Source organism: Emys orbicularis, chromosome 7, assembly GCF_028017835.1.
Source record: "Emys orbicularis isolate rEmyOrb1 chromosome 7, rEmyOrb1.hap1, whole genome shotgun sequence".
In the NCBI taxonomy this organism is placed as follows: domain Eukaryota; kingdom Metazoa; phylum Chordata; order Testudines; family Emydidae; genus Emys; species Emys orbicularis.
In genome coordinates this window covers 72,093,390-72,118,662 of record NC_088689.1, presented here as the reverse complement: position 1 = coordinate 72,118,662, position 25,273 = coordinate 72,093,390, and the positions used below count along the sequence as shown (strand labels likewise).

Genomic DNA, 25,273 nt, shown 5'->3' with positions numbered 1-25,273 from the left:
AGGTGCAGGGAATGTTCCTCCAGGGACAGAGTAGAAGGCATGAAGCCGACAGTTGTGGAAGGAGAAGTGATGGGAGAGGACAGAGAAGCTAGTAGGAAGGGAGGTTCTAACCTATCTCCTAAGGGTGATGTATGTACGAGGCCCCATGGTGTAAGAGTCTCTAAACACAGGGTAACGCATCACGCTCATCATCCTCCTTTCCATCTTCCCATACCCTGTGTGTGTAATGTAAGTGAGGTTTTTTCCTTGCATTAATCCTGTCAGAAGGGTCCACTTTATGAGTCATCTCCCTCCAAAGTGCTCTGTTCAGTGCCATATCCTCTATCACACCACATGCTAACATGCCTTCCTTTAGGACATCCCATTACTTCTTCTTGGATCAGCTTCCTCTCTTTTCCCTTCCATCTTGATCTCTTGGACTCTCTTACCCATGTAGTTGTCAGGACCAACCAATCTGAGCCTGAACTCCCTCATTTTTTCATTCATGGATGTTACTTTGAGCATGTCTAACACACACATTCCTCGGGTGGTCTTTCTCACTTAGACCACTCATCCAGCTCAACATTTACATTTCTGGGGAATGGATCATTTGCTCATGTTTCTTCTTTGTTGCCCAACACTCACTGCTGTACAGTAAACATCAATGAACCAGTTTTATAGACCTTCTCTTTTAATCTTACTGGTATCTTCCAATTGCTTACTATGCTACTTATCTCTCTTCATTTGAGTGCCATTTGAGTTCTAAATGTCGTAAAACTGGGTTAAATAGTGACACTAAATAAATACTAGCAGTTGAAAGTCTGTGCTGTCGCACAGGAATAATTCCTAATGTCATGTGTGCAAAAAAGCCAAAAACGTCTGAGAACTTAAAAACTGCACTGTAACAGGCAGCACATCCAAATGATGACTGAAAGTAGAGATACTCTAAACATCAAGAGCTCTCAGCCATGCTTGTAGTTGTTTCCTTCACTTCACACTGACTCTACAGACATTCTCGGCTTGGATGTGATGTTTGGGGTTATTGTGTATGCTGGTTGTGTTGCTGTGTTGATTTGTGTGTGGTTGTGTTGTGCTGGGAGAGCTGTGTGGATTTGCACAGGGGGCAGCTGGGCCTATGGGTGTGTCAGCTGGCCCAAGTAATCCACCCTCTATGCAGTCTTCCTCATACAGCCAATGAATTTGTTGCATGCAAGTTAGCTGTAGAAAAAAGGTGGCGACTGGTTGAGTTTCCCTGAATATTACAGTGGTCTAGGACTCTGGGCAGGGCCTAAATACATGCCTTACTGTACCCGTGGGAGTAATTCATAAATTCAAAATGCCTGAGAACTTAAAAACTGGATGGTAACAAACCACAAAACCTAATGATTTTTCCACCGGGTGATACTCTGAACAAAAGGAGCTCAACCACGCTTGTTGTCACTTCCCTCCCTTCCCACTGACTCAGCAGACATGTTAGGTTTCAGAGTGACGCACAGACGGACATTCCTGGAATCTTATTTTATAGATTTAAGACGCCAGAGTTGAGTTACAAAAATTATAGAAAGAATCTGTATGAAGAGTAAAAGATTAATCCTACTGAATTTATCTGAATCTGCCTGGGTAAAGTGGGGAGTGCGAATGCCAGTTCAGTCCCCTGCCACAGAAACTCTCCCCACCGAAGCAGAACGTCATCGTCATAATTCACTATCATTGGCTGAACAAATCCAAAATGCTGGACATTGTTACTAGCTCCTTGTGAACAGAGCAGCCCTTACAGCTGTCAAAGAAGTTTTCATGGTTGTCAACTACACCACAAATGAACTAAAAACAGCTTATGTTGAGAATAGATTCACACCTGAGCACATTTGAGAACACTGCAGGATTATTGTACATGCCATTAGAGTCAATTATGTAGTTATTTTATGGTCTAACACTTAATTTTGTTAAATGCTAGTTACTTAAAAAGTTGACTAATTTGTCTGTGCATTTCATGGCAATTAGTTAATTTCTGTCACTGTATTAAGGAGTTCAAGATCACAGACAATCAAATTAATCACCTCAGGAAATGGAGGTGACTTTTCAAGTTATTTACCGAGGAATAACAATGAGCTGGTAGGACATTGGGGCATTTGAGGTGAATGTCATCGGAGTTATATCAATATCCTTGGGGTCAATGAGAGGCTTCAAGGTAAAGTTCTGCAAAATCGTTGTCAGTAGCAAAAATAGCTGCATCCGAGCCAGACCCTCTCCCACGCAACTCCGTTTCCCTGCAATGAAAAAGGAATATTGAAGAGATGCTGGAGATCTTTCTTTGCAGCAATTTACATGCTGTTTCTATGGATGGAGGATAATGGAAGTCACTCCGAGTTCAGGATGGTAGGAAAGCATTTGGGGCTTAAGAAGCCATTCAAAGATTGTTATAAGGTTTGAGTTCCATATATAAAGCGATCTTTTTAAATCCAGGTTGGGAAGATGTGGGATTTGAGGAATAGCTTATGCACTTCCCAAGTTAGCTAATAAGTGTTAAGGGGGAAGTAATGTGGTGGTTATTGAGTAACAAGTAAGGAGGTGCGGGCAGGATCATGAGTAGGTGGATGAAGGAATAATTGATCATGCATTCATTTACACCGGACAGACACCAGAAAAGCATGAAGTTGCCAAGCAGAGCAAAGAGAGGAGTATGTGTAGTGCGTCCGAAAAGTCACTTCAGACAGCTAGCAGGAAGTAACACGGCTTAAAGACAGATAGATGTTTTACTAGCGTGAGAGACTCTGCTTCATGGACCACCTGAAAACCCTCTGCAGACAGTGTGAGCCAGTAGAGTCATCAAGGCAAAGCTAGAAGACAGTCTGGGATCTGAAATAAACATGGATAACTTTACCTATAGAAAAAGGCATGAAGAAGTCACTGTTCTTGAAGGCACCATTTTCATCCAAGAAATGCCCTGGGTTAAATTGCTCTGGCTTTGGAAATTCCTTGCTGTCATATAGGACTGACTGCAGTACAGGGAATATAGTGGTGCCCTAAATTAGTAAACGTATAAACAGAGTTAAAGTGGATACTATCCAAACAGAGAAACCTTCAAAATTCAGAGTTGGACAGTGGGACCCATCTTGATTTTTCTTTATTTCCTTGCAGCTCCTGAACTTCATGTTTTCAACCAGAAGTGAAATATTAAAATTCCATGAGAAGAGCTAATCCCACTGAAGTCCCATCCACAGGCAAATCCTGAAATCTTTTCAGAGAGGTTGTTCCTATCTGATCACTATCCTGAATTCAACATCAAAAAGTTTGGGGAGAGTTTGGCTAAGATCTAGAAGTTTCACTTGCACCTCTGAGCTGATGCTCTGAAGCATTTGAGGTTTCCTGGTCAAGATACTGTATTGAACACACCAACAGTTTCCCCATAATTCATAATTAAGCTAAAAACCCCATGCAATTTTACAGTCAAACTCACAATCAGCAACCCCGCCCCTGAGTATGGTGAGTTCTGGTGCATTTTAACACCTCAACAGGTTCAGAGTTTGGTGGAGATTAGAACTGGGTAAAATTTATCAGACAAATACAGTTTATCCACCAGAAATGCAGTTTCAGCTGATCTGAAACTATTTGCAAATTTGACCCAATTAGTTTTATCTGGGAAAAAGTTCAGAAAACACATGTGAGTCGGGGTGTGTGTCTTCCTATAACTTTTAGGCCAGAGGCTAAGGTACTTGGGATGTGAGAGATGCAAGTTTGAATCCCCAATTTGGAGCAGCAATTTGAACTCAGATCTTCCCCCCATCCAAAATGAGGATTCTAACCTCCAAGCTCTCAGACATTCCAGGATAGGATCCTTTCAATCTGTCCTTATGAAGCTGTTCCACTTTTTATTAACATTTAAATATCCACTGAGCCAGCGAGAATGACTCTATAGCCTGGTGAGAAAGGCACTCACCTGGGAGGCAGGAGATGTGGATTCAAATCCCTCCTCTGAATCAAGCAGAGGGAAGATTTCAATCCACATTTCTTAACTCCCAGGTTTTTGGCCTAATGAAAATACAAAGTGGAACTGCTTGACCAGGAGGACTTGAGAACAGAATAACCTAAATGCTGGTGATTAGGGCACTCAGCTGGGGGGGGGGAAGAACTGTGCTTGAGTCCCTGCTTCACTGAATATTTAAGTATTGATACAAAACAGAATAGCTTCAGCAAGAGAGATTGAGGACTCACCCCAGCATAGTCTATAGCCTGGTGCTTAGGATACTCACTAGGAAAATCTGAGTTCAAGTCCCGGCTCCAGAGTGGAGGTACAAATCTAGGTCTCCCACATCCCAGGAAAGTGCCCTATCCACTAGGCTAAAGCATTAAAGAAGGGGGATAAAACCCACACCAAGATTTCTGAAGTAGAGAAGATTTTTCCAACTTGCTGACAAATTGCAAAGATTTTCAGAAGCTAAATGAATATTTTTTCTGATTTTTTTTTGGCTTGCTGGCTGAACTGAGCTCAGTAACTGGCATCATCCGACTAACAGTAAGAGCCCGACTCAATATTACAGAAACCTCAGCCTTGAAGCGTGGTTTGTTTTGTGTTGTGTATTTATCTGTACTGGTTTGCATTCAATTCCAGAAATGGGCAAAGGTGTGGGGAACTCTGATCCTTTTTAAATTTATTCATTCATTACTCATTTGCATGCGCTATTTTGTTTTGATTTGACTGAACAGTGTCAAGAAGTTTCCCCAGAAACACCCTACTTTGGCCCCCCAAAAGAGGGGAATGATTGCACGCATTGGTGTGATACCAAAATCTTAGCTGCACATCATTGCTAAAGTTATTCTCTATTCCATAGCTTACTGCTTCGCAACTAGGCTCTCAAACCCTCTTCTGGATGGAAACCCTAACCTGCAGACTATGAAAGTCTGCTCAGCTGCATACAGGGGCTTGGAAAGTTTCAATATAATTGGTACATTCCTGGCAATTATTTAAAACTCCCACCACATAAAAACTGGCCAAACTATTTCTATTGTGAACGAAGAACTGGCCCTTTCCCCGAGAACTGACCTTGGGGATAATGTATTGTCTGAAACGAGTGTCTCTAGTCACAGCACGTGGGACACCAAGAGGGGCAAGAGAGACGAATCTCTGGATCTCATGGACCACAGCATCTGTGTAGGGCATCTGGCTTCGGTATGCCATGCAGGGGCTTCGGCTTCGGCCAATCACACGATCAATCTCTACGTGAACCTTCTCTGTCATCAAATTAATGAGGTTTAACACCAAGACTAAAGAACAGGATTCCCATAGATTTGCCCAACAGTCTGTTGCTCTGCCCCCAAAACACAAGTCTCAGCAGATGGACATTGGGAATATAACAAAACAGGTCAAATTTTGTGTTACAGAAACTACTGTACTTCGTATCTATGACAAAGGGCCAACAATGTAATTATAGGGCAGTGATATTGTTCATACCTGGTTCCGTTACTAACTAGAGCACAATGTAAAATTATCACCAGTGCATCTAAATATCTACTAAGCAAGAGAGTCCCAAAGCATCTCCCCCTGCAAGGCCATTTGCTAATATGCAGGGCCGTCCTTACCCATAGGCAAAGTACGCAGCTGTGTAGGGCACCAGAAAATTTGGGGCACCAAATTTCCTGGTGCCCTGCACAGCTGCGTGCTGCTCCAGCCCCTGCTCCGGCTCTTCCCCAGGGCCCCCGCCTCTGCTCCGCCCCACCTCTTCCTGCCCCAGCCCTGCCCTCACTCCTCTGAGGACTCCAGAAGTGGTCGGGCCTGCACTCACCGGTAAGTGGAGTGACCCAGCCCCAGCCTGCTCCGCTCCCCTGGCTCCCAGCTGCGCCGCCGGTGCGTGCTGGGGGGCAGTTTCCCCCTCCCTCCGAGCCTGGGAACCAGGGGAGCGGAGCAGGCTGGGGCCAGATCACTCCACTTCCTGCAGGAAGTGGCCAGCGCCCCTCTCCCCCGTCCCCCACGGAGGCCTGGAGCCAACCCCCTCCCTCCCGCGGAGGCCTATGGCGGGGCCCCACACAGCCCCCCCATGGAGTCCTGAGGCCCCACACAGCCCCCCCCCCCACCACGTTAGGGCTCCGTAGGGCACCAAAATAGCTAGGGACGGCCCTGCTAATATGAAGTTGGAATTAGCACTGGATACAGCTGTTTTTTTAGCACTGGCAGAGCTTTGATTTAAGCCCTTACATGATCCTGTCCTCTACAAGCCCATTAAATCCAAGGGCAAAACAACTTTGCCTTCATTCAGGGGAAAGGGGCCCGTTTGACAGCCCTGGAATGTGAAAGCATCTGTTACCCACAGAACAGACACAGCCTGGTCAGTGGCAGTGCAGGCTTCTCTTTTACAAACACTGCAATTAAACACCCGTGGCTGGCCATGTCAGCTGACTCAGGCTCGCAGGACTCAGGCTACGTGGCTGTTTAGACGTTAGGGCTCGGGCTGAAGCCAAGGCTCAGGGACCCCAGGAAGAGGGAGGATCCCCAAGCCAAAACATCTACACCGCAGTTAAACAGCCCCATAGCCCAAGACCTATGAGCCAGACCCAGCTGACCCGGGCCAGCCACAGATGTTTAATTGTAGTGTAGACATACACATACACTTCCCTTATCAGAGAACCTGAACGCTGATCTGGATTTGAGAGAGGAATTCAGTCACAACAGCCCATTCAGCCTTTGGATCCTCTCCTCAGATGGCCAATATAGGGACAAGTAATGCCCATTGTACTGGTGCTTTTTGGATGAGAACTTCTGCCTGCAGGGAACTGGAGTAAGAAAGTCCCCCAACACATCTTCAACTCACTTCACATGAACCAAAGAACATCCACCACATGGCAGTCACGCAGGTCACTGCCAACCCAGGCCAGATGGTATCTGGTGATTTAATGGGGGAGGCTCTGCCTACATTTACTGATCTATAGAGCCAGGCACTCCTCACATCTCCCCAAGACTAACACTCTGTGTGTGTGTGTGTGTGTGTGTGTGTGTGTGTGTGTGTGTGTGTGTGTGTGTGTGTGTGTGTGTGTGAGAGAGAGAGAGAGAGAGAGAGAGAGAGAGAGAGACTGTTACCTTCTATTTCTGGGTATTTCATAAGAAGCAGGAGTCCATGTTTCAGGGTGGCACTGGTTGACCCTGTTCCAGCAAAGAATAAGCCTAATGTTCTTCTTAACAAGTTCTCAGTGGTAAATTCCGACTGGCTGTTCTGTTGCTCCTGCAAAAAGGTTTGGTACAGATGGTTGATAATTGATTGTAAAAGCGTCGGATCTATTGTCACAAGCCAAAGAAGTCTCATTTTCTACCCAAAATGTGACCCACCTGGCATCGTTATACAAATCCTACAGAAATGGGCCATAGTACTGGAGATTACAGCAGCATTATTGCAGTGCTTTGGGCCATTTCTGTTCACTAAGGTGGTTTTACATGAATGAGGTGAATAGGGCTTCCCCCTTTATATTATAATTTCCTTGTCTCCCTTTAGGGGCTTCTGAAAAGCCACGTACTCTGTTGTTCCTTAACAAATAAATAGCACTGATATGTATAACCCAGTCCCCAGTAAAGGGGAAGGGCTGCGGCTATCACCTACCTGTTTTATTTTGACGAGGAAAGCATCGATGAAGTCTCGAGGGCAGCTGGGCTCCAGGGACTCTCTGTGCATCTCCACTCTCTCCAGAACAAACTTTCTCAACTCCTCAAAGTGTTTAAAGATTCTCTGGTGAGGCCCAGGGATGTAATGCATGAGAGTCGGGAAAATATTGTACAGCTGTAAAGATTGAAAAAAAACCTACATCTTGGTTTCCTGGGCAGAGAAGCTTCCTTCATAGTATTTACTCAAATGACTTAACTACAGCAGCACAGACTCTTCTGTGACACATTTTCTAAATGGATTCTAAAGAACTTTGAAAACTTTACCAACTCACATTACCCAATACATATATATTCCACACACAAAGTTCAGTGACATTCAGTTACATTAGCTAAAAGACTCTCCATTATTTTCAAAATAAAACCATCCACAACAGACACATCTTGTTCTTGAAAAATCACACTGAAGTGCACTAGCTTAACTCTGAACACAGATTTTCTTAGCAAGTAGTAGCACATTATAGATTTTCAAAGGGAAATTTACTTTAGTCGTGCTGAGGTCGAATTTAAGAGACCCACATTCTCTGCCAATGTAACTCCATTGATTTCGAATGAGTTATGCCAGCAGACAGTTTGGCCCCTCATTTGGTACATTTAGTGAGGTTTTCAGGAAGAGGGCATGGAGGTAAGTGGCTGTGAGCTGGAAGTGAAAAGGAGTTTATTTTGGAGGTGAGAAATATGTTCACATTCACTATCATGTTGCTTATGTAGTAAGGCATGTGACATGTGATTGGTGTGGATGTTAACATTTTAACTGGCAACTTCCTTTACCGAAAATGTTGATAGTGAATATCCATAAGCAAATTTAATTCTGAGCTAATGACGTGTTTTGTGTGGGAATTTAAACAATACTTAGAAACAAGTTTGAAGCTGGGTTTGGTAGTAGCTGCAGCCTAACGAGAAGGAAACCATTATGGGAATCTGAAATAACACTTGTTTATGGAAAATTAATAGTTAAAGAAAGAAATCTCTGTCCCCTCCCCCAGTACAAAGGAGAAGAATAGAATAAATCCCTGAACATACCGCTGTCCAGGGAGAGCGCTGGAGCTTGTTACTTTCCTCTATGAGATTTATTAAAGTCACAAACTTCTTATCTTCATAGTCAAACCGGTTCCCAAAGACAATGGAGCAGATGACATTGGAGACGGCGTGGTTGAGGAAGAGAATGGGGTCAAAGGGCTGCCCTGGAGCAAAACAAAACTATGAAGAGTCAGTTTTAATTCAGTGTCTTCACCCTCAGCATCAGAGTCACTGGCAGCACGGAGACGTTGTGGATCTCCAACCACAGGGCAAGACTTAAGGTGGGGCTGACAGCAATATTCCCTGGGGAGGGTGGGTTAGGGCTGCCCCAACCCCCACTCTTACCTCTCACACGCTAAATTAAACAGTTGCCACTTTTCTTCTTGGCAATCAGTTTTCACTCTGTCTGCTCTGCTGCTCTCTGCCTGGCACACTCTGGTCTGACCAGGGGCCATCAGTGCCTCTCTGAGTGACACCTGCCTGTCTGACGTGGGGCCCATTTCACAGAAAGGATCCCAACCCTTTCACAACAGGATCCTGCTCAGAGGGCTCTGCCTGAGCCATTTCATGTGTTGTTGTAGCATCATCACTAACTCCCAGAGCGCAGCAATCTCCCCTTGGCACTGCCAGCCCTGGCCGTGCAGCGTAAATACACTGTTGTTGTGCTAGGGAAGGAGTAAAGGCTCCCAGCACAACAGCAGGGGGGATGGGTCTGCTTTCTGCCTTCAGAGTGCGCTAAGCAGGCCCCACAGCTCAGCTAACATAGCTGGAGAGGCTGAATTTCCCACTGGCTCACCAGTGCCATCTTAGCTTCCGTTTCAGGTTCTCCCTTCCTCATAAGCACAAGGAACACATGGGGGCTGGTCACTAAGAGCTAACCTGGGGCTGCAGCATCAGAGGGACCAGCACAACATTCCTGGAAATTATCGGCAAGAGTTCACCCCTCTGACCTGAGACCACAGTGCTCATGGGGAACATCCAGAAGCAGCATTTTCTTCATGCACCAGACCCCTGCCTGTGTCCCTCACCCGTCGATTCTCTTTGACTCATTCCGAACAGCAATAGCTGCCCCTTGGCTCAGGGTGCACAAGTAGCAGCAGCAGCAGCACTAATGTGGTACCAGGGGTGGGGAAGGGTCTCAGTGCATTCTCCTCTCCCACTCACAATTCACCAGATGGGCAGAGGCAACATCAGTGTAGCCCTTAGTGTTGCATTAAATATTGCAAGAGGCAGGATGGTCTGTGGCTAAGGCAGTGGCCTGGGTCTCAGGAAATCTGGGAACAATTCCCAGCTCCACTGCAGACATCCCAGATGTGACCTCAAGCAAGTCACTTCATCTCTCTGTCTCTCAGCTTTCTATTACTTAAATAAGGGAAACAATCCTGTAATTATTTGGGCTTCTCAGAGCTGGAGTACACCAAAGCCCCAACGTACCAATAGTGCCCCAGGCGTTCTATGATTCGGAGGCAAGCGCTTTAGTCTTGTAGGCACTAGCCCTAATGGGGCTCAATAGCCACTCAGACACACGGCTCAGGGAAAGGGAATGGGGTCAGGGCTGGCAGCAAAGGGTGCAGATACCCTAGGTACAGAGGCTTAAACAGTTACAGTTCCCAGTGAGGCCTAGTGGTTGCTGTTTGGCCCTGGGGCAGTCCAGGTGAGAGTCACGGTCCTTCAGGGCTCATGCCTGGTGCACCCTCTGTTCAAGCAAATAGGAGCTTTCAGGTTTCCAGGCCAAGCTCCATTAGTGTCTCTCATTGGGGTTCCTCTGCATGGCTCCCTGCCCAGCTGCTGCTGCTCCCCCATCGACTAGAGTTGCCAACTTTCTAATCACACAAAACCGAACACCCCTGCTCCGAGGCCGAACCCCTGCTGGCACCAACCCCCCACTCTGTCGCTCACTCTTCCCCACCCTCACTCATTTTCACCGGGTTGGGTTGGGGTGTGGGAGGGGGGTGAGGGCTCTTGCTGGGGTTGCGGGCTCTGGGCTTGGGCCGAGAGGTTTGGGATGCAGGGGGGGGGCTCAGGGCTGGGGCAGGGATGTGGGAGGGGGCTCGGGGTGCGGGGTCCCAGCGGCACTTACCGTGGCTCCCAGGAAGCAGCCACCAGGTCCTTGTGGCCCCTAGGTGCATGTGTGGCCAGGGAGGCGCCACACGCTGCCCTCACCCCTAGTGCCGGCTCCTACTTTTAATGGCTTTTAATGACTTTTAATGGGTCCCTTTTCGACTGGGTCCCTTTTCGACTGGGTGTTCCGGTTGAAAACCGCACGCCTGGCAACCCTACCAGCGACCTGCCCCCAACTGTAATGTCTGGCAGCTTGTTCCACATGGGACTCTGTCCACAGTTCCTGGAGGTTCCTCTCTGCATACAACCTCTCCACAGCTCCTTGCTTGCCATGTGGCTTCTGCTTTCCAACATAGCCTGGCCACTTCCTGGTTCAGGATCTCTCCCCGTACCAGACCAGGGGAAAGGGAAGTGTCAAGTGCAGTAGGGAGGTTGCCAATGGGACTTCTAGTTCCCTGCTTAGCAGACTCATCATACTGCCCTCCTCTCTGTGGAAGGATGCATCCTTACACATAGTGCTAGTCCATTTGGAAGTCTTGGTGCCAGCAGGGGGCTCTGTGCTCTTCCTGTGGCCTCAGGTTCTCCTGTATCGCTGGGTCCTTTGTGTTTTGCTCACTCATTGGCTCACCTCAGCCCAGACTACAGAATTCCCTCCCCGGTACTGGTTCTACCATCTCTGCTATAGGTTCACCTCCCACTGTTGATGATTCTCTTTGTCGTCCATTTCGGTTCCTCCTGATAAGGCCACACCTGGCTATGCCATATGATGGTTTGCTGCTACTCAATGAGACACATGCTAGTGTTCGCCCCGGCCTGGTCCTCTCCGGTGCTCTGGGAGTCAACCTCTCAGCTGACTGTGGCTTTCTCAGTCATTGCCTCGGCCCTGCTGTGGCAAGTTGATCATATCTTCAGCTGGGTAAGGACCCAAGTAGATTTTAGCCTGTTGTAATGTAGGACAAAACTGTTTCCATTGAGGAAGTGGATTGTGCACAAAATACCTCTGACGCCTGACTGACCACCCTGTACGAGCCCCTGTATTTTTGCTGCAACTTAGCACTCAAACTCCTTTTCCTTCTGTGGATCCAAACCAGTTCACCCTCCTGGTATATCTGGGCAGTCCCCCTTAAATCTTAGGGCTCCTTCTCTCTCTAGGTGGCCCTGGTGAGGCTTTATTGCTTGGACAGCAGTGCTGAGGAAGCATGTCAAGTGCTAGGTACTCTGTGGGATTAGTAACTCATCTGTCATGGCTACCCCATCCAGCAATTCTGCTAGGAGGGTGGTCACATGCCCAAACATCACATTATATGGTGTGTACCCCTGGGACGACTGCACATTAGTCCTGTAGGCCATCATGACCTAGGGAAGAAAACTGTCCCACTTCTGTTGACTGGCATCTTCAACATAGCTGTGAATGTACAGTTCAGACGCTCCACCTGGCAGAGACCTGGGTGTGGCTGGTCATGCCTACTGCTCAGAGCAGGAGTTGGTAGCCAGGATTAGGAGAGTAGGAGCCCAGGGTCAGACCCAGAGGTCAGGTGCCAGAGCCAAAGTCAAAAGTCAAGAATTGGAGCCAAAGGTCAGAGCCAGGTTACTTGGAATGAGGCAAGGCAGGAGCAGGAGCTATCACAACCATGGGCAAATGCTTTGATCAGCCGCCAAACTGTTGCTGCAGCTGGGCTTAAAAGCTGGTCTGCTGTCTCTTCCCACCAGTCAGGTGGTGTAGCTAATCAGGCAGCCTATCACAGGCCAGCTGCCCTCGTTAGGTTGCCTGGAGACGGACTCTGCGGCAGACCCTGATTCCTGACACCAACAGCCCGTCTGACCGTGGGTGGTAAGGTGTAGTACAGGTCTTATTTATCTGAAGGACGTCACACACCCCTTAGAATAAGCATGATTCAAAAATTTTGCCATTGGAATGCAAGGAGTGAGGTTTGCAACCATTTGTGCTTCTCAATCAGGCAGTGGATGAGCCTCTGCCCACTCAGGGAAGTAGCCTGCTCTCACAAGGGTGTACTGACTGACTCTCCCAGAATAACCATAGCTACCATTTCCAGAGGGTGGCTTGTCTGGGTGGTAACCATGGGTGATCTGGGCGTAGGATGATCTGTCTTATGGGCCCTACAGGTATAAAAAGATGTCCATGGTCCCTAAGCGACCTGCACCATCCAGGCCAGTAGCATCAACTTCAAACGCTTTGGCTAAGCTTCTCCATCCCCAAATTTCCCTGTAACGGGGTCAGCACCGCCTCTCACGAGTGCCCCCTTTTCTCTGGCCAATATGCCTGCGATCACAATCTTTTTTCGGGGCAGCACCCTCCTCTCGCAGGCGGTCCCCTTTGCTTGGTTGGTTGGTTGGTTGGGTGTGAGCTTGCTTTTGGCTTTTGTTCTTATCTCAGTGGCACCCGCCTCTCACAACCGCCCTCCTTGCAAGCACTGTCCAGGCTCAGTCTCCTGGACAGAGCATCAGCATTCGTGTACTGTTACCCTGGATGGTGTCTTATCTGGTACTTAAGCTTTTGTGGGCTACAGCCCACTTCTTCGGATACAGACTAACACGGCTGCTACTCTGAAACTTATCTGGTACTGGAACTGAGCCAGCTGTTCCAGCCACCAGTGCAATTGTCCTTGGGCATCATGGAAATTATGAAGCTCCCTGAGGGGACCATGTTCTGTTCTTCACAGGAATCCTTTCCACAGCAGGAAGTGGCAAACATATTTTGTGAAGGTCACCACTGCCAGCAACTCTGCATTAGCCACGGAGTAGGTCTGCTCTGCTTTGTTCAGCATCCTGCTGACATATGCAACTACTCTTTCCTTGTCTCCATATGGTTGAGTCAAGACAGCACCAATACCAGCTTCACTGGCATCTGTATCTAGAATGGACGGTGCTGGGGATCTCAGTAGGCCCGTATTGTTACAGACATGAGCCTCCACTTTAGTTCCAGAAAGGCTTCTTGGCAGGGCTAGTCCATTCAAACATCCACCTCGTCTCTGCCAGCTTGAGCAGTGGCCATGCAATTGTGGCAAAACAAATAATGACTCTCCAGTAGTATGAAATCAGACCAATGAAACGCTGCTCCTCAGTGACAGCACTCGGCACTGACCAGGACTGGATGGCTTCACCATCAACATCCCTTGAGATCATATGCCCCAGGTAATTTACTTTGTCACAGAAAAAAATTGCATTTTGCTGAATTCACCTTTAAGTTGGCTTGGAGTAGCCACTCCAGCACAGCTCCCAAGTTCTGCGGGTGCTTCTCAAATGACCTCCCAGTGATGATGCCATCAAAATACACTAGGCAAGATGTTTCCTGCATGTCTGCCAGGATGGCATCCATATAGTCCCCTGCTTAGCAGATCCATCACATTTCCTTCCTCCACTTTTTATTTTTCATGTCTATTTCAAATGTATGCTGCTTGCAGTACAGAACAGTCCTTCCTATCTGTTTGTAAAGCATACACACAATAAAGCCCCAATCTTGGGATCTGTACTCACTACTGGAATATAAATAGTAATAATTAGTGGGTCACTTATAAAGCACAGTCCATTTACACAGTGGTTTCCAATCATTCCTGTGGGAGCCCATCATTATAGAATGTAGGTGCCAAATTTGTATCAGACGTGTAGCAGAGATGAAAATGAGAATAAGCAACTCTAGGCCTGGGTGTCTCATTAACGCAGCAGACTGAACTCTTACCTGGTTCACTGTCTTAGCTTCTGCCAACTCTAGACAAACATTTTCCATTTGCTCACTGGCCATAGATCAGTGGGTAGGGAACAACAGCCAGAAAAGGTCATCTTTAGACCTTTGCCCACATACTTTTATATTATATTAACATAGTTAATTATACGTGCAGCTAAAGGCTTTAGTTAGAAGATGTTTGAACCAAACAGTTAATATCATGAAAAGCAGAAAGACTTTAACTGACTCTTAAGTTCTAATTTCCAACAGACATAAAGTTGATCCTCACTGTGAGTGTTTTTGAGTCTTTCCACCAGGAAATGGGCTTCCTCCAGGATTCGCTCTTCAGTGCTCTTCTTCCCCATCCCAAAATCCCTCAAGGTGGTGAGGGTAAATCGGCGTAGCTCCTTCCACGGCCCCATACTGTTCATAGGAATACCTGAAAAAGGGAAGAGAATGGGAAAGAAAGGAGGGAGGGGCCAGACTTTCAAACCCACCCAAACATTGTTTATTCAAAGTTTCATAGGAACATAAGATTGGAAGGGACCTTCCGGGTCCTGAGTCCAGTCCCCTGCTATAGCAGTCAACCCTGTCATATAATCCTGTTCATAATCTTTTGAGTTTATGACCTTGAACTCAAATTTTATTTATATCTGTGTTCTGCTTGGGAGACTGTGTTAAACGGTCATCACACCCGTACTTTATCTGTTTGATATGTTTATTTACCACAATATCCTACACATTAAACTCATTGCAGTTTCAGAGCAATTATGAGGAAGAAAAATAATTCAATTCATTACTGTAACAAGGTGCAGCTGGGCCCCTCTAGCTTCTGCTCCTGCTGGGCCCACAAACCAGCCAGAGACCTCTGTGTTGGTGTAATCACAGGTGCTCTTTATTTACAGTTTACTTTCCCACCACCTTGTAGCTACAAACAGCTTCAGTCTTGCAGCCAGCAGCGATGAGCTCCCACTCCCTCTATTCTCTGGCTCCTCCCCTTTCCTTCTCCCCTTGGCTTCCTTCCTGCCAGCCTTTATGTCGCCCCTAGCTAATGGGGCCAGCCAGGCCTGGGCTTACTCAGTCAGTTCCAATTCCCCTTTCTTGATTGGAGTTTCTTAGCCAGCACCCTGTCACAATTAACATGTCCAATACCTGTAGTTTGTTCTCTAACAGAGCGTGGCCCATCACAGTAATGAGAATTCTTCCAGTCACAGTAATTAGAGCAAAGTATATGTACTGGCACAAACTACAAATTAGAAGTAAACTGGGAAACACATTAGTTTGCCAAATTTTAACCATTTGGGCTAAATTTTTTCTGTGTGCCTCATGTTGAACGTTTTTTGAATATTTCAGCCAAAGTATTCAGCCATTTCCATGAACAAGGTTAGGGGAAAATATGTTGTTCCGCCCATGTTAAAAAATGCTGGGACCTTTTCTTTGAGAAACTCTAGCACTCCCATTTGTCAGAGCTGGGATTTGAAATTTGGCTAGGGGCTGGCCTGTGTGTCAATGTGTGACTTTGCCATCCCCATGAAAATCTACCCAAATGTCACTAAGTTATAAGCCCTTGAAAAATCGCATTTCACATATTGTCAGTGGAGACTTAGAGTTTAGTGACTAAAGTCTCCAAAGATATTGTCATCCCTGGACATACACCAGCACCACTCAGCTCCTAGTGCTGGGCCACATATAAAGATAACAACCTACTACTGTTATCGGTTACTCCATTAGCTCAAGTGGCAAAGGTCTTTGCAGTGGATCTAAAGGTTCCAGCCCTGCTGGTGACCCATGTAGGTGTCAATATGATGCCACATGATGGAATTTCTGGTTTTTCAGTTTGCTATTTTAAAAACCTAGGGAATTACACACCAAAAACTATGTTAAAAGAACATTAAGGTTTGCACATATTCAGTAGAGACCTAGGGTTTAGTGCAGGGGAGGTCAAACTAGGGCCTGCAGGCCAGATCCGGCCTGTCAAGGCTTTCAATCTGGCCTGTGGTATTGCCAGCCCCGTGGCGCAGCAGGGCTAAGGCAGGCTCCGTGCCTGCCCAGGCCCCACGCTGCTCCCGGAAGTGGCCGGCACCACGTCCCGGTGGCCCCTGGGAGAGGGGGTGGCAGAGGGCTCCATGCGCTGCCCTCACCTGCAGGCACCGCCCCCTGCAGCTCCCATTGGCTGGGAATGGGGAACTGCAGCCAATGGGAGCTTTGGGGGTGGTACCCATAGGTGAGGGCAGTGTGCGGCAAAGCCGCCTGCCCCACCCCACCCCCAGGAGCCACTGCCGGACATGCTGGCCACTTCTGTGAGCGGCGCGGGGCCAAGGCAGGCAGGGAGACTACCTTAGCCCCGCTGCATGCTGCTGCCACCCCGGAGCCGCTCAAGGTAAGTGGCGCTGGGCTAGAGCCCACACCCCAAACCCCTCCTGCACCCCTCACCCCAACCCCCCACCCTGAGCCCCCTAACCCTCTACCTTGAGCCCCCTCCCACTCTCTGCACCGTCTCCTGCATCCCAACCCCCTGCCCCAGCCCTACATTCATGGCCCTGCATACAATTTCCCCACCCAGATGTGGCCCTCGGGCCAAAAAGTTTGTCCACCCCTGGTTTAGTGGCTAAAATAACATAACATTCTGTCTTCTCAGCTCCTAGTGTTGACCATTCTATGCATGCACCATGTTCACAGAGCAACTGAGCATGCTCTATTCCAGGACTAGAGGGGAAAGCCAGACTGTCCCTCTAATTGCAGCTGGGAGTGGGGGGGCGGGTAAAGGAGACTGGAACTAAGAGCCGGGGAAGGGAGAGGAGCTTGGGTCTGATTGGGCCAGGAGACTGGGACAGGGAGCTGGGAGGAGTGACTGGGACTGGGAAATGGCCAGGGAAACAGGAGGGATTGGGACCCAGTTGGCAGGGATGGAAGGAGAACTCACTCAGATCAGATGAGGAACTGGGGGATGAGCAGGTGCTGTGCAAGGAGACTGGGACCATGAATCAGTGTGAGTGGGAAAAGGGGAGATGGGCACCCTATCTGAGAAGGAGGCAGGGTGCAGGGGGAGAACTGGGACTGGCTTGGCAAAGAAACTGGAACAAGAGCCAGCAAAGGGGGAGACTAGGAGAAGGAACCTGGATGGATGGGAATGACGAGAAGCCAGAGGGGAAAATTGGGACTGACTGGGCAAGGAGATGGGCTCTGGGGGTAGGGAGAAAGAGACAGAGTTAGAATGAGGGCAAGGAGGAGACTGTGCCTTGGACAGGGAGCCCAGAGGGGAGAAATAGGATTATCTGGGCAAGGAGACTGGGGCTGGGATGAGAAATCTGAGGAAGGAAGGAAGGCAAGGAGAATGGGACTGGGAAGAGGAGCCAGGGGTGGGATAAGAAAGGACTGGGGCAGGGATATAGATTGGAGGGGACAGGGCAAAAGTGGTCAAGCTTGGGAGGAACAAGCAGAAGGGTCTGTAACTACTAGAGAACACTCCCCTTAGAGACTGGAACGGAACCCGACATTCCTGAGACTCACCGCTTGTCTGCTGTCAACAAATATCTGTGAAACCTACTGGTAAAGTCTATATCTCATCTCCATTTACCACTGTTCCATACAGAAAAGGACAACCTACTATTGCTATCAGTTACTCCATTAGTTCAAGTGGCAGAGGTCTGTGCCAGGGATCTAATGATTCCAACCTTGGTGACGAACCATGCGGGTGTCAATATGAGGCCAGACGATGGAATTTTTGCTTTTTGAAAATGCTAGGAAATTACACACAAAAAACTACTTTAAAACAACATTAACATTGCAAAGACAAGCACTGAAAGGTTAGGAAATGCCAGAATTAAGATTGTGGGGGCAACCCTATCTTGTGCCTTTATGATGCAGTCATTAATTCTATGAGCCACACATTATTTTTTCTACAGGGTGCCCAGCCTCGTTCAGTGCAGAGGATGAACCTGATTTGTCAATGAATCGGAGTACTGTAGTGAAGGAGGCTGTTGTTTCTGCAACCTGGCCTTATTTGTTGCAGAAGCTGGGAGAAGTGCCGTGAATGAGGAAGAGAACTGCAGGAAGAGAAAGGATGGTCTCATGAACATGCAGTAGAATGCTGCCCCAGAGAACTGGATTCTACCCTTCTACCAGCCACTGCATTCCTATGTGATGCAACTAGACAAGTCCCTTCAACCAAATTTTTTTCAGGTAGTCACTATCCTTGTGTTCCTCATTTTCTGGGTGCCCAACTTGAGCCCATGGAGTGTTGAGCACCCCCACAGCAACTCAAGTCAATGGGAGCTGTGCTTTGAACATACATAAATCTGAGTCCTCTGAAAAAATCTGTTCCTGGGCATCTCAAACGGGAGACCCACAATTAGTGGTTTTACCGTAATCTCTCTGCCTCAGTTCCCAAGCTGTAAAATTGGGATGATAATACCCCCTCACCTCCCAGCGGTGTTGTGAAGATAAATTAATAAATATTTGTGAATCGCTCAGGTACTACAGTGATGAACTTCATAAAAAAAGCCCATGAGGAAGTTAATAATTCTGCCACAACGCAGCAGATTTAAAGTCACACAGGTCGCCTTAATTCTGCATTTCCTTACGTTCGAAGACTTGACTTTGCAGCCTGCTTTCTTTTAATATAGTTTTTAATGTGTAATAAAGTAACTACATGAGCGGGTAACTGTAATGCATGAATGAAACAAACCACTTTCCGAAAGAGGCCATCTTGGTGTTCCCCTAGTTATTGTTCCCTCACTGCTAAAGAATCTCAAAAAACTGAGAGCCCCAAGTTGTACCCCAGTGGGCTAGTTTGCCTTTGTTATATTCTGCTTTGCATTATATTCAGCAGTAATGCAAGAAACCTGCAGGCCTGTATCCTGTACGACATCAGCTTCAGCAAGTTAATATAAAGCTTGAGGCCTATGAACTTTGAACAGATAAACTTTGCACAGATAAACGGCCCAACAGAAAACCCGAAGTATTTGGGGAGTTGAAAATAGAGTTTAAAGGGAAGTTCTGACCACAGGTAAATAATTCAACCACAGAAGTGTCCTGGCAATGAACTGACGTACATAACAGGTACACGAGATACATCTAAGACTAGCCTGCTTGCTTGCCTATATGTCTTTTCTTATACATTTCTCATTTTCTTATCGGTTTGATTATTTGTTTTATTATAATAGGTTTATATTAGAGTATATTTTGGCTGTAACACAAGGGGCCTGCAGGCCACACCCTGTATGTTGAAGTAAGGCAAAGTTAGCATACATATGTTTGGGACCTTTACCTAGATAGATGGTGATGAGCTAAAGCATAAGGTCCATGTAGGGCTGTGACCTTTAACATAGAGGATGCATTAAAGCAGGTTGGCATAGGGGCTTTCCTATGTTCAGACCCTTTTAAACTTAGCAGGTACACCACAACTTGGAACTTGGAAAGAACGAAAATAACCAGTTAGGACAAAAATAACAAATGTGATACCTTACCACAAAAGGCTATGGTAATGAATGGACGAATATGATAATAAGTTGAGATCATTGATGTACCAATCTATAGGAAAAAGACACTCCAACATTAGTAAGGTGAGGAAATACAAATAAGGAAAAGGGAAGAAATCCCCTACTGAATATGCATCAAACATAGCAACATCAGCATAACATATTATAAAAGTGGCATCTCAACCTAGGGCAGTAGGAGAGAGAGATGTAGCCCTTGGGAGGTGCCAGAATGATGGTCACTGGTGATGATGAGGGAGGTGACGGTGATGAGGAAGATGATGGCTAACATTTCAGGTTATTCTACAAGGGATGGTGTGAGTATATGGATGTGCAGATGTACATTCCATAGTATCTCTATCTACCTTACTGAGTTGGGGTGTTTGTGACAGGACTAAATGTATTAATAAATTATGTTTGTAAATATAAAAGAGTTCCTATAGTGTGAGTGTTGCAACTGTGCACATCAGGGTTCCCAACTGTATAATCTGGAGGATGGTGTGGATTGCACCCTCAGCAAGTTTGCCGATGACACTAAACTGGAAGGAGTGGTAGATACGCTGGAGGGTAGGGATAGAATACAGAGGGACCTAGACAAATTAGAGGATTGGGCCAAAAGAAATCTGATGATGTTCAACAAGGACAAGTGCAGAGTCCTGCACTTAGGACGGAAGAATCTCATGCACTGCTACAGACTAGGGACCGAATGGCTAGGCAGCAGTTCTGCAGAAAAGGACATAGTGGTTACAGTGGACAAGAAGCTGGATATAAGTCGACAGTGTACCCTTGTAACCAAGAAGGCTAACGGCATTTTGGGCTGTATAAGAAGGGGCATTGCCAGCAGATCGAGGGACGTGATCATTCCCCTCTATTCGACATTGGTGAGGTCTCATCTGGAGTACTGTGTCCAGTTTTGGGCCCCACACTACAAGAAGGATGTGGAAAAATTGGAAAGAGTCCAGCAGAGGGCAACAAAAATGATTAGGGGGCTGGAGCACATGACTTATGAGGAGAGGCTGAGGGAACTGGGATTGTTTAGTCTGCAGAACAGAAGAATGAGGGGGGATTTGATAACTGCTTTCAACTACCTGAAAGGAGGTTCCGAAGAGGATGGATCTAGACTGTTCTTAGTGGTACCAGATGACAGAACAAGAAGTAATGGTCTCAAGTTGCAGTGGGGGAGGTTTAAGTTGGATATTATGAAAAACTTTTTCACTAGGAGGGTGGTGAAGCACTGGAATGGGTTACCTAGGGAGGTGGTGGAATCTTCATCCTTAGAGGTTTTTAAGGTCAGGCTTGACAAAGCCCTGGCTGGGATGATTTAGTTGGGGATTGGTCCTGCTTTGAGCAGGGGGTTGGACTAGATGACCTCCTGAGGTCCCTTCCAACCCTGATATTCTATGATTCTATGATTTTAATAATTTTAATAATTCTGGGCCTGATCTTGGGGGCAAGAACCTGGCAACCCTCAAAGTGATAACTGGGAATTCTTAAGTAATCTATATGATTAATACATAATCTAAAGCTCAGGCAACAAAGTGAAACAATAATAAAAATAATCCTCCACCCCTCCTGGGACATACCTAGTCTAGTGAGGACAGGCAGTGGCATGGCTACAATGGCACAAGTGGTGCAGTTGCCAATGCCCAGAAGTTTATGGGGGCTCAACCAGACGGAGCAGTGCTCCAGCACATCACCTGGAGCATGGGGTCGGACGGAGGAGCAGCCGGGCCAGCTCTGAGTGGCATTGCAACTGGGCACTCAGGTTTGGACTGGCTGCCCTTTGTCATGACAGAGGAGTAGGCAGCCGAAACCTGAGTGGTGATGCAACCCTGTGCGCCAAGTCACAACCCCACTCATCACTCCAGTTGGACTCAGGCCACGTGAGTGTGGGGTGGGAGATGGGCACCACTGGGCAGCCAGGATTGGGAGGAGCAGCCCTAGCCTGGGATGGCAGAGGAGCGCTGAACTGCGGGGGCACCAGTGAGTGGCCAGGAAGGTCTCAGGGGCAGTAAGTGAAGGGCTGGAGGGCCAGTTGTTGAGGTGTTTTAGGGTGAGTGGGAAGCATCAGTGATCTGCAGGGTGAGGGATTAAGGGCAAGTAGGGTGAGATGTGAGAGGTGTGGGGGGAAATAGTGGATTTTGGGGGTGATGAGGTGAGTTGTAGGCTGGGATGTTGTGGGGGAGGGAGGAAGGTTGGGGGCTATGGCCTGTGATTTGAAAAAGGGGCCACCTAATCTATTCTTGGACCAGGGCCCTCTGGGGCCTTGTTACACCACTGAGCAGGGGAAGAAGAGGATAGGAATTCATGACCTTCTTGGCCTCTCCAGCTCTGGTCTCCTGGCTGTATTCTGGCCCTTCTATTATGCGATGGCCTAGTCACTGCCTCTCACTCACCTGTAGTGAGATGTTACCACCCATTCATGTCAGGGAGCTTGTGGAGTAACAGGGAATGGAACCAATCTTTGCTACTGTTCTAAATGAAACTCCAGCTGCTTCCCCTTGTGTCGTCTCAGTTGTGTTCCCCACATACAGAGAACATCAGCTCTATATGCTGATGTTACTGGAAATTTACCTTTTTTGTTGGGCAACCTTTCAAATACTGGCATACGTCCTCTGTCACTGAACTCGTCCCCTTGATTAATCAGCGCTTCCTTCACAACTTCATGTCCATACAGCACCACAGCCCGCTCTGAGCCCAAATATATTGTGAAAATCGGGCCGTACTTTGCACTGAGCTGTCAAAGTTAACACACAAAACCAGCATGTTTTAACATAAATCCACTTAATTAAGAATAAGAATGTGATCAGATCAAATTACAAATTAATAAAAGAGCTCATATGCGGCTAAGATAATACTAGTCAGAGTTTACTATTCTGACTTGGAAATTGCCTGACTTTTGCTTCAGTTTCTAATCTTGATGCTCTGTTAACACTGTGTTTATCCTAGAGAGATAGAGGGAGAGAGTGAGTGTGAAAGAAGGATCATTCTATGTGTGTTATATAATTATCTCATCCTGCTAGCAGTTGGAATTAATGCAGGTCCTTTCATTTGTGAGCTCTAGCAATTTGCACTATTTAACTAATGACAATTCAGTTCTATTCTGAAAAATGACTGTGTACAAATGACACTTCTAACGCCACAGAACTCCTGCCTCCATTTATTCATAGCAACATTCGCTGACTTTATAATGACAAGACAGTTTTTCCTTATTCCTGTCAGCCCTGCAGAGCCAGAGAGAGAGTGGAGTAAGATTCTGTTTCCCCTTTTACATTACCAATAGACTTACTGCCTAATTTCGAATCCATTACACCTGTGCAAATCAATGTGTAACATTTCTGTAACTCTTTATGGTAGGATTCGATGAGAATGAGGTTGAACAGATGTAACTGGGGGCAGAGTTTCTCCTGTTTAACTTTTATTATTTGTGATGGTGAGCAAGAAGGAAAGAAACCAACTTGGCTGTCAGATCCCAGGCTGTGGATTGCCATTCGCATGTGAGATGATGGTATTTGAGATGATAATTATAGTGAAACAATAGCATGGGCAGAACAAAGCCATTTTTTCAAAGCTGACCTGCAGTTGGCACCTTACCATTCCCTTGTGAAGCAGGCAAATATCATTACAGCAATTTTACAGATGGGGAAATTGAGGCAGAGAAGCTTAGGTGACTTACTTGGATGCACCCATGGGCTACATCTGCACTTGGGGCTACGGGTTTGATTCCCAACTCGAGCAGACCTACTTATGCCAGCTCTCATTGAGCTAGCCCACTAAGAACAGTGGCATAGCCACAGTAGCAGAGAGAGTGGCATGGGCTAGCTGCCCCGAGTACATACCCAAGGGGTACAAGTAGGTTTATGCTTAGAGTGGCTAGCCCATGCTTCCGCAGCTATTACTATTTTTAGCACATTAGCTTGATGGCATAAGTCTGTCCATGTGAGCTGGGAATCAGACCCCAACCTCCAAGTGTAGATGGAGCCAGAGTCTGTTGCAGAGGTAGGAATAAAAACCAGGTCTGACTGCCGTTTCTCAACAGAACCCACTAGACCACTCCCCCCACAGTGTGATTGTCTATACAGCTTGCAGTGAAGCTGGGCAGGTATATTCTGGATTACCTGTGACTAAGACACCTATAATAAAAGGCATACGTTAACATGAACAGTTTATATCTAGCATTCAAGATTGATTTTTTTTTGCGGGGGGGGGGAGGGAATTAAGACTGAACTATGAAGAGTTGAGTGACATGGGATTGCCACTGTGTAAACGCCAGACATTTCACAGAGTTCTGCTTGAGCTACGCTCTGCTTAACCCCACCTACAACCAAACAATAGATGAGAAACAAATACTTTTACCTCACGGATTGATTGGGGCAAGTTCTTCGTATACAGCTGCAGTGCATTTCCTATGATGGGAAAAGCAACAGGGCCAGGTGGCAGCTTCCCACTTCCAGACATCTTTTTCCATGCTGAAAGGAAAAGAAGGCAAGAGATGCACACTGCCAGGAAAATAGTTGTTGCTCCCAGAGGCTCCATTACAGAGTGTAGCAATTATTCTGGGTTCTAGCAGGGAGTTTACTGGTATTTCAGAATCCACACTTTATATATTATGCAGTGGAACAGAGCATGCAAGCCAATAGCCTCTCTCAGTTCCGCTTGATAAACTAGATTAGTCATTGTCCAGCAAAAGAGACCTAATATCAAACTAGGAATGATCTCCCTTGAACCTTTATTTGTATATCATGTGTGTTTGCCCCTCCAGCCTTTGTTCCCCATGTATTTGTCCAGAGAGGATAAAAGTTAATCATAAAGTGAATCTCTCTAAAGCGGTCCAGACTTCCATGGACTTCTCCAGTTTTGATAAATATTGCATGGAGGCATGCTGTTAGCTGAAATATTACATACTTATACTGACAAAAAACTTGGTTAACACATAGTTAAGGGTGTCCCAAAGTATATTGTTGTAGGCTATGTAATATGTAGCATGTATATTTTAGATATCGGAACATGTGAAAAGATACCAACTTGTCTTGCAAGTAAAGAGAACAGCCAGGTGAAAAGCTGAGCTAGCAACCTGATGAGATGACCACCCACATCAGCAGTTTGATCAGGAAAAAAACAGAGTTAGCAAACTAATCATAGTGTTAGGCAAGAAAGTGGTTACAAATATATAATGAATAGCTTTGTAACAATGTATGTAAGGCACACACCTGAAAATGGGGGTGCACTTGCATTTAACCCTCTGCTATGCCCTATTTCATGGACTGATCACTCACTGAAGCAGCAAATAAATGGCATACTTTCTTCAGCTCAAGAGTCGGTCTATGAACCTGTGCGGGCTGGATAGTGGGGAAAAGAACTGGAGAACAATTATGTCCTTCTAGACACTGAGTTCAGGGAAACTTAAACTTC

At 46.7% G+C, this 25,273-nt stretch overlaps 1 protein-coding gene across 1 annotated transcript; it reads right to left on the bottom strand.

Annotated features, from left to right (window-relative positions):
- Window positions 1-2,067: 2,067 nt before the first annotated feature.
- LOC135881148 (cytochrome P450 2H2-like) lies at window positions 2,068-24,397 on the bottom strand. Its single transcript, XM_065407687.1, has 9 exons — window positions 24,218-24,397; window positions 22,436-22,598; window positions 14,674-14,823; window positions 8,645-8,805; window positions 7,563-7,739; window positions 7,049-7,190; window positions 5,021-5,208; window positions 2,861-3,002; window positions 2,068-2,246 (listed from the first exon to the last, which is right to left on the bottom strand). Exons 1-9 carry the CDS (start codon window positions 24,395-24,397, stop codon window positions 2,068-2,070), a joined length of 1,482 nt encoding a protein of 493 aa, XP_065263759.1.
- Window positions 24,398-25,273: the final 876 nt, after the last annotated feature.

What these genes read in the sequence shown, in the direction of transcription:
- LOC135881148 (XM_065407687.1), bottom strand. Translation starts at nt 24,397, where the DNA reads ATGGAGCCTCTGGGAGCAACAACTATTTTCCTGGCAGTGTGCATCTCT. An exon ending in TCCTCGTCAAAATAAAACAG is followed by an intron (nt 7,191 to 7,562) that starts GTAGGTGATAGC and finishes ACCTTTTTGCAG; the next exon opens with GAGCAACAGAACAGCCAGTC. An exon ending in GACAATACATTATCCCCAAG is followed by an intron (nt 3,003 to 5,020) that starts GTCAGTTCTCGG and finishes TTACTAATTTAG; the next exon opens with GGCACCACTATATTCCCTGT.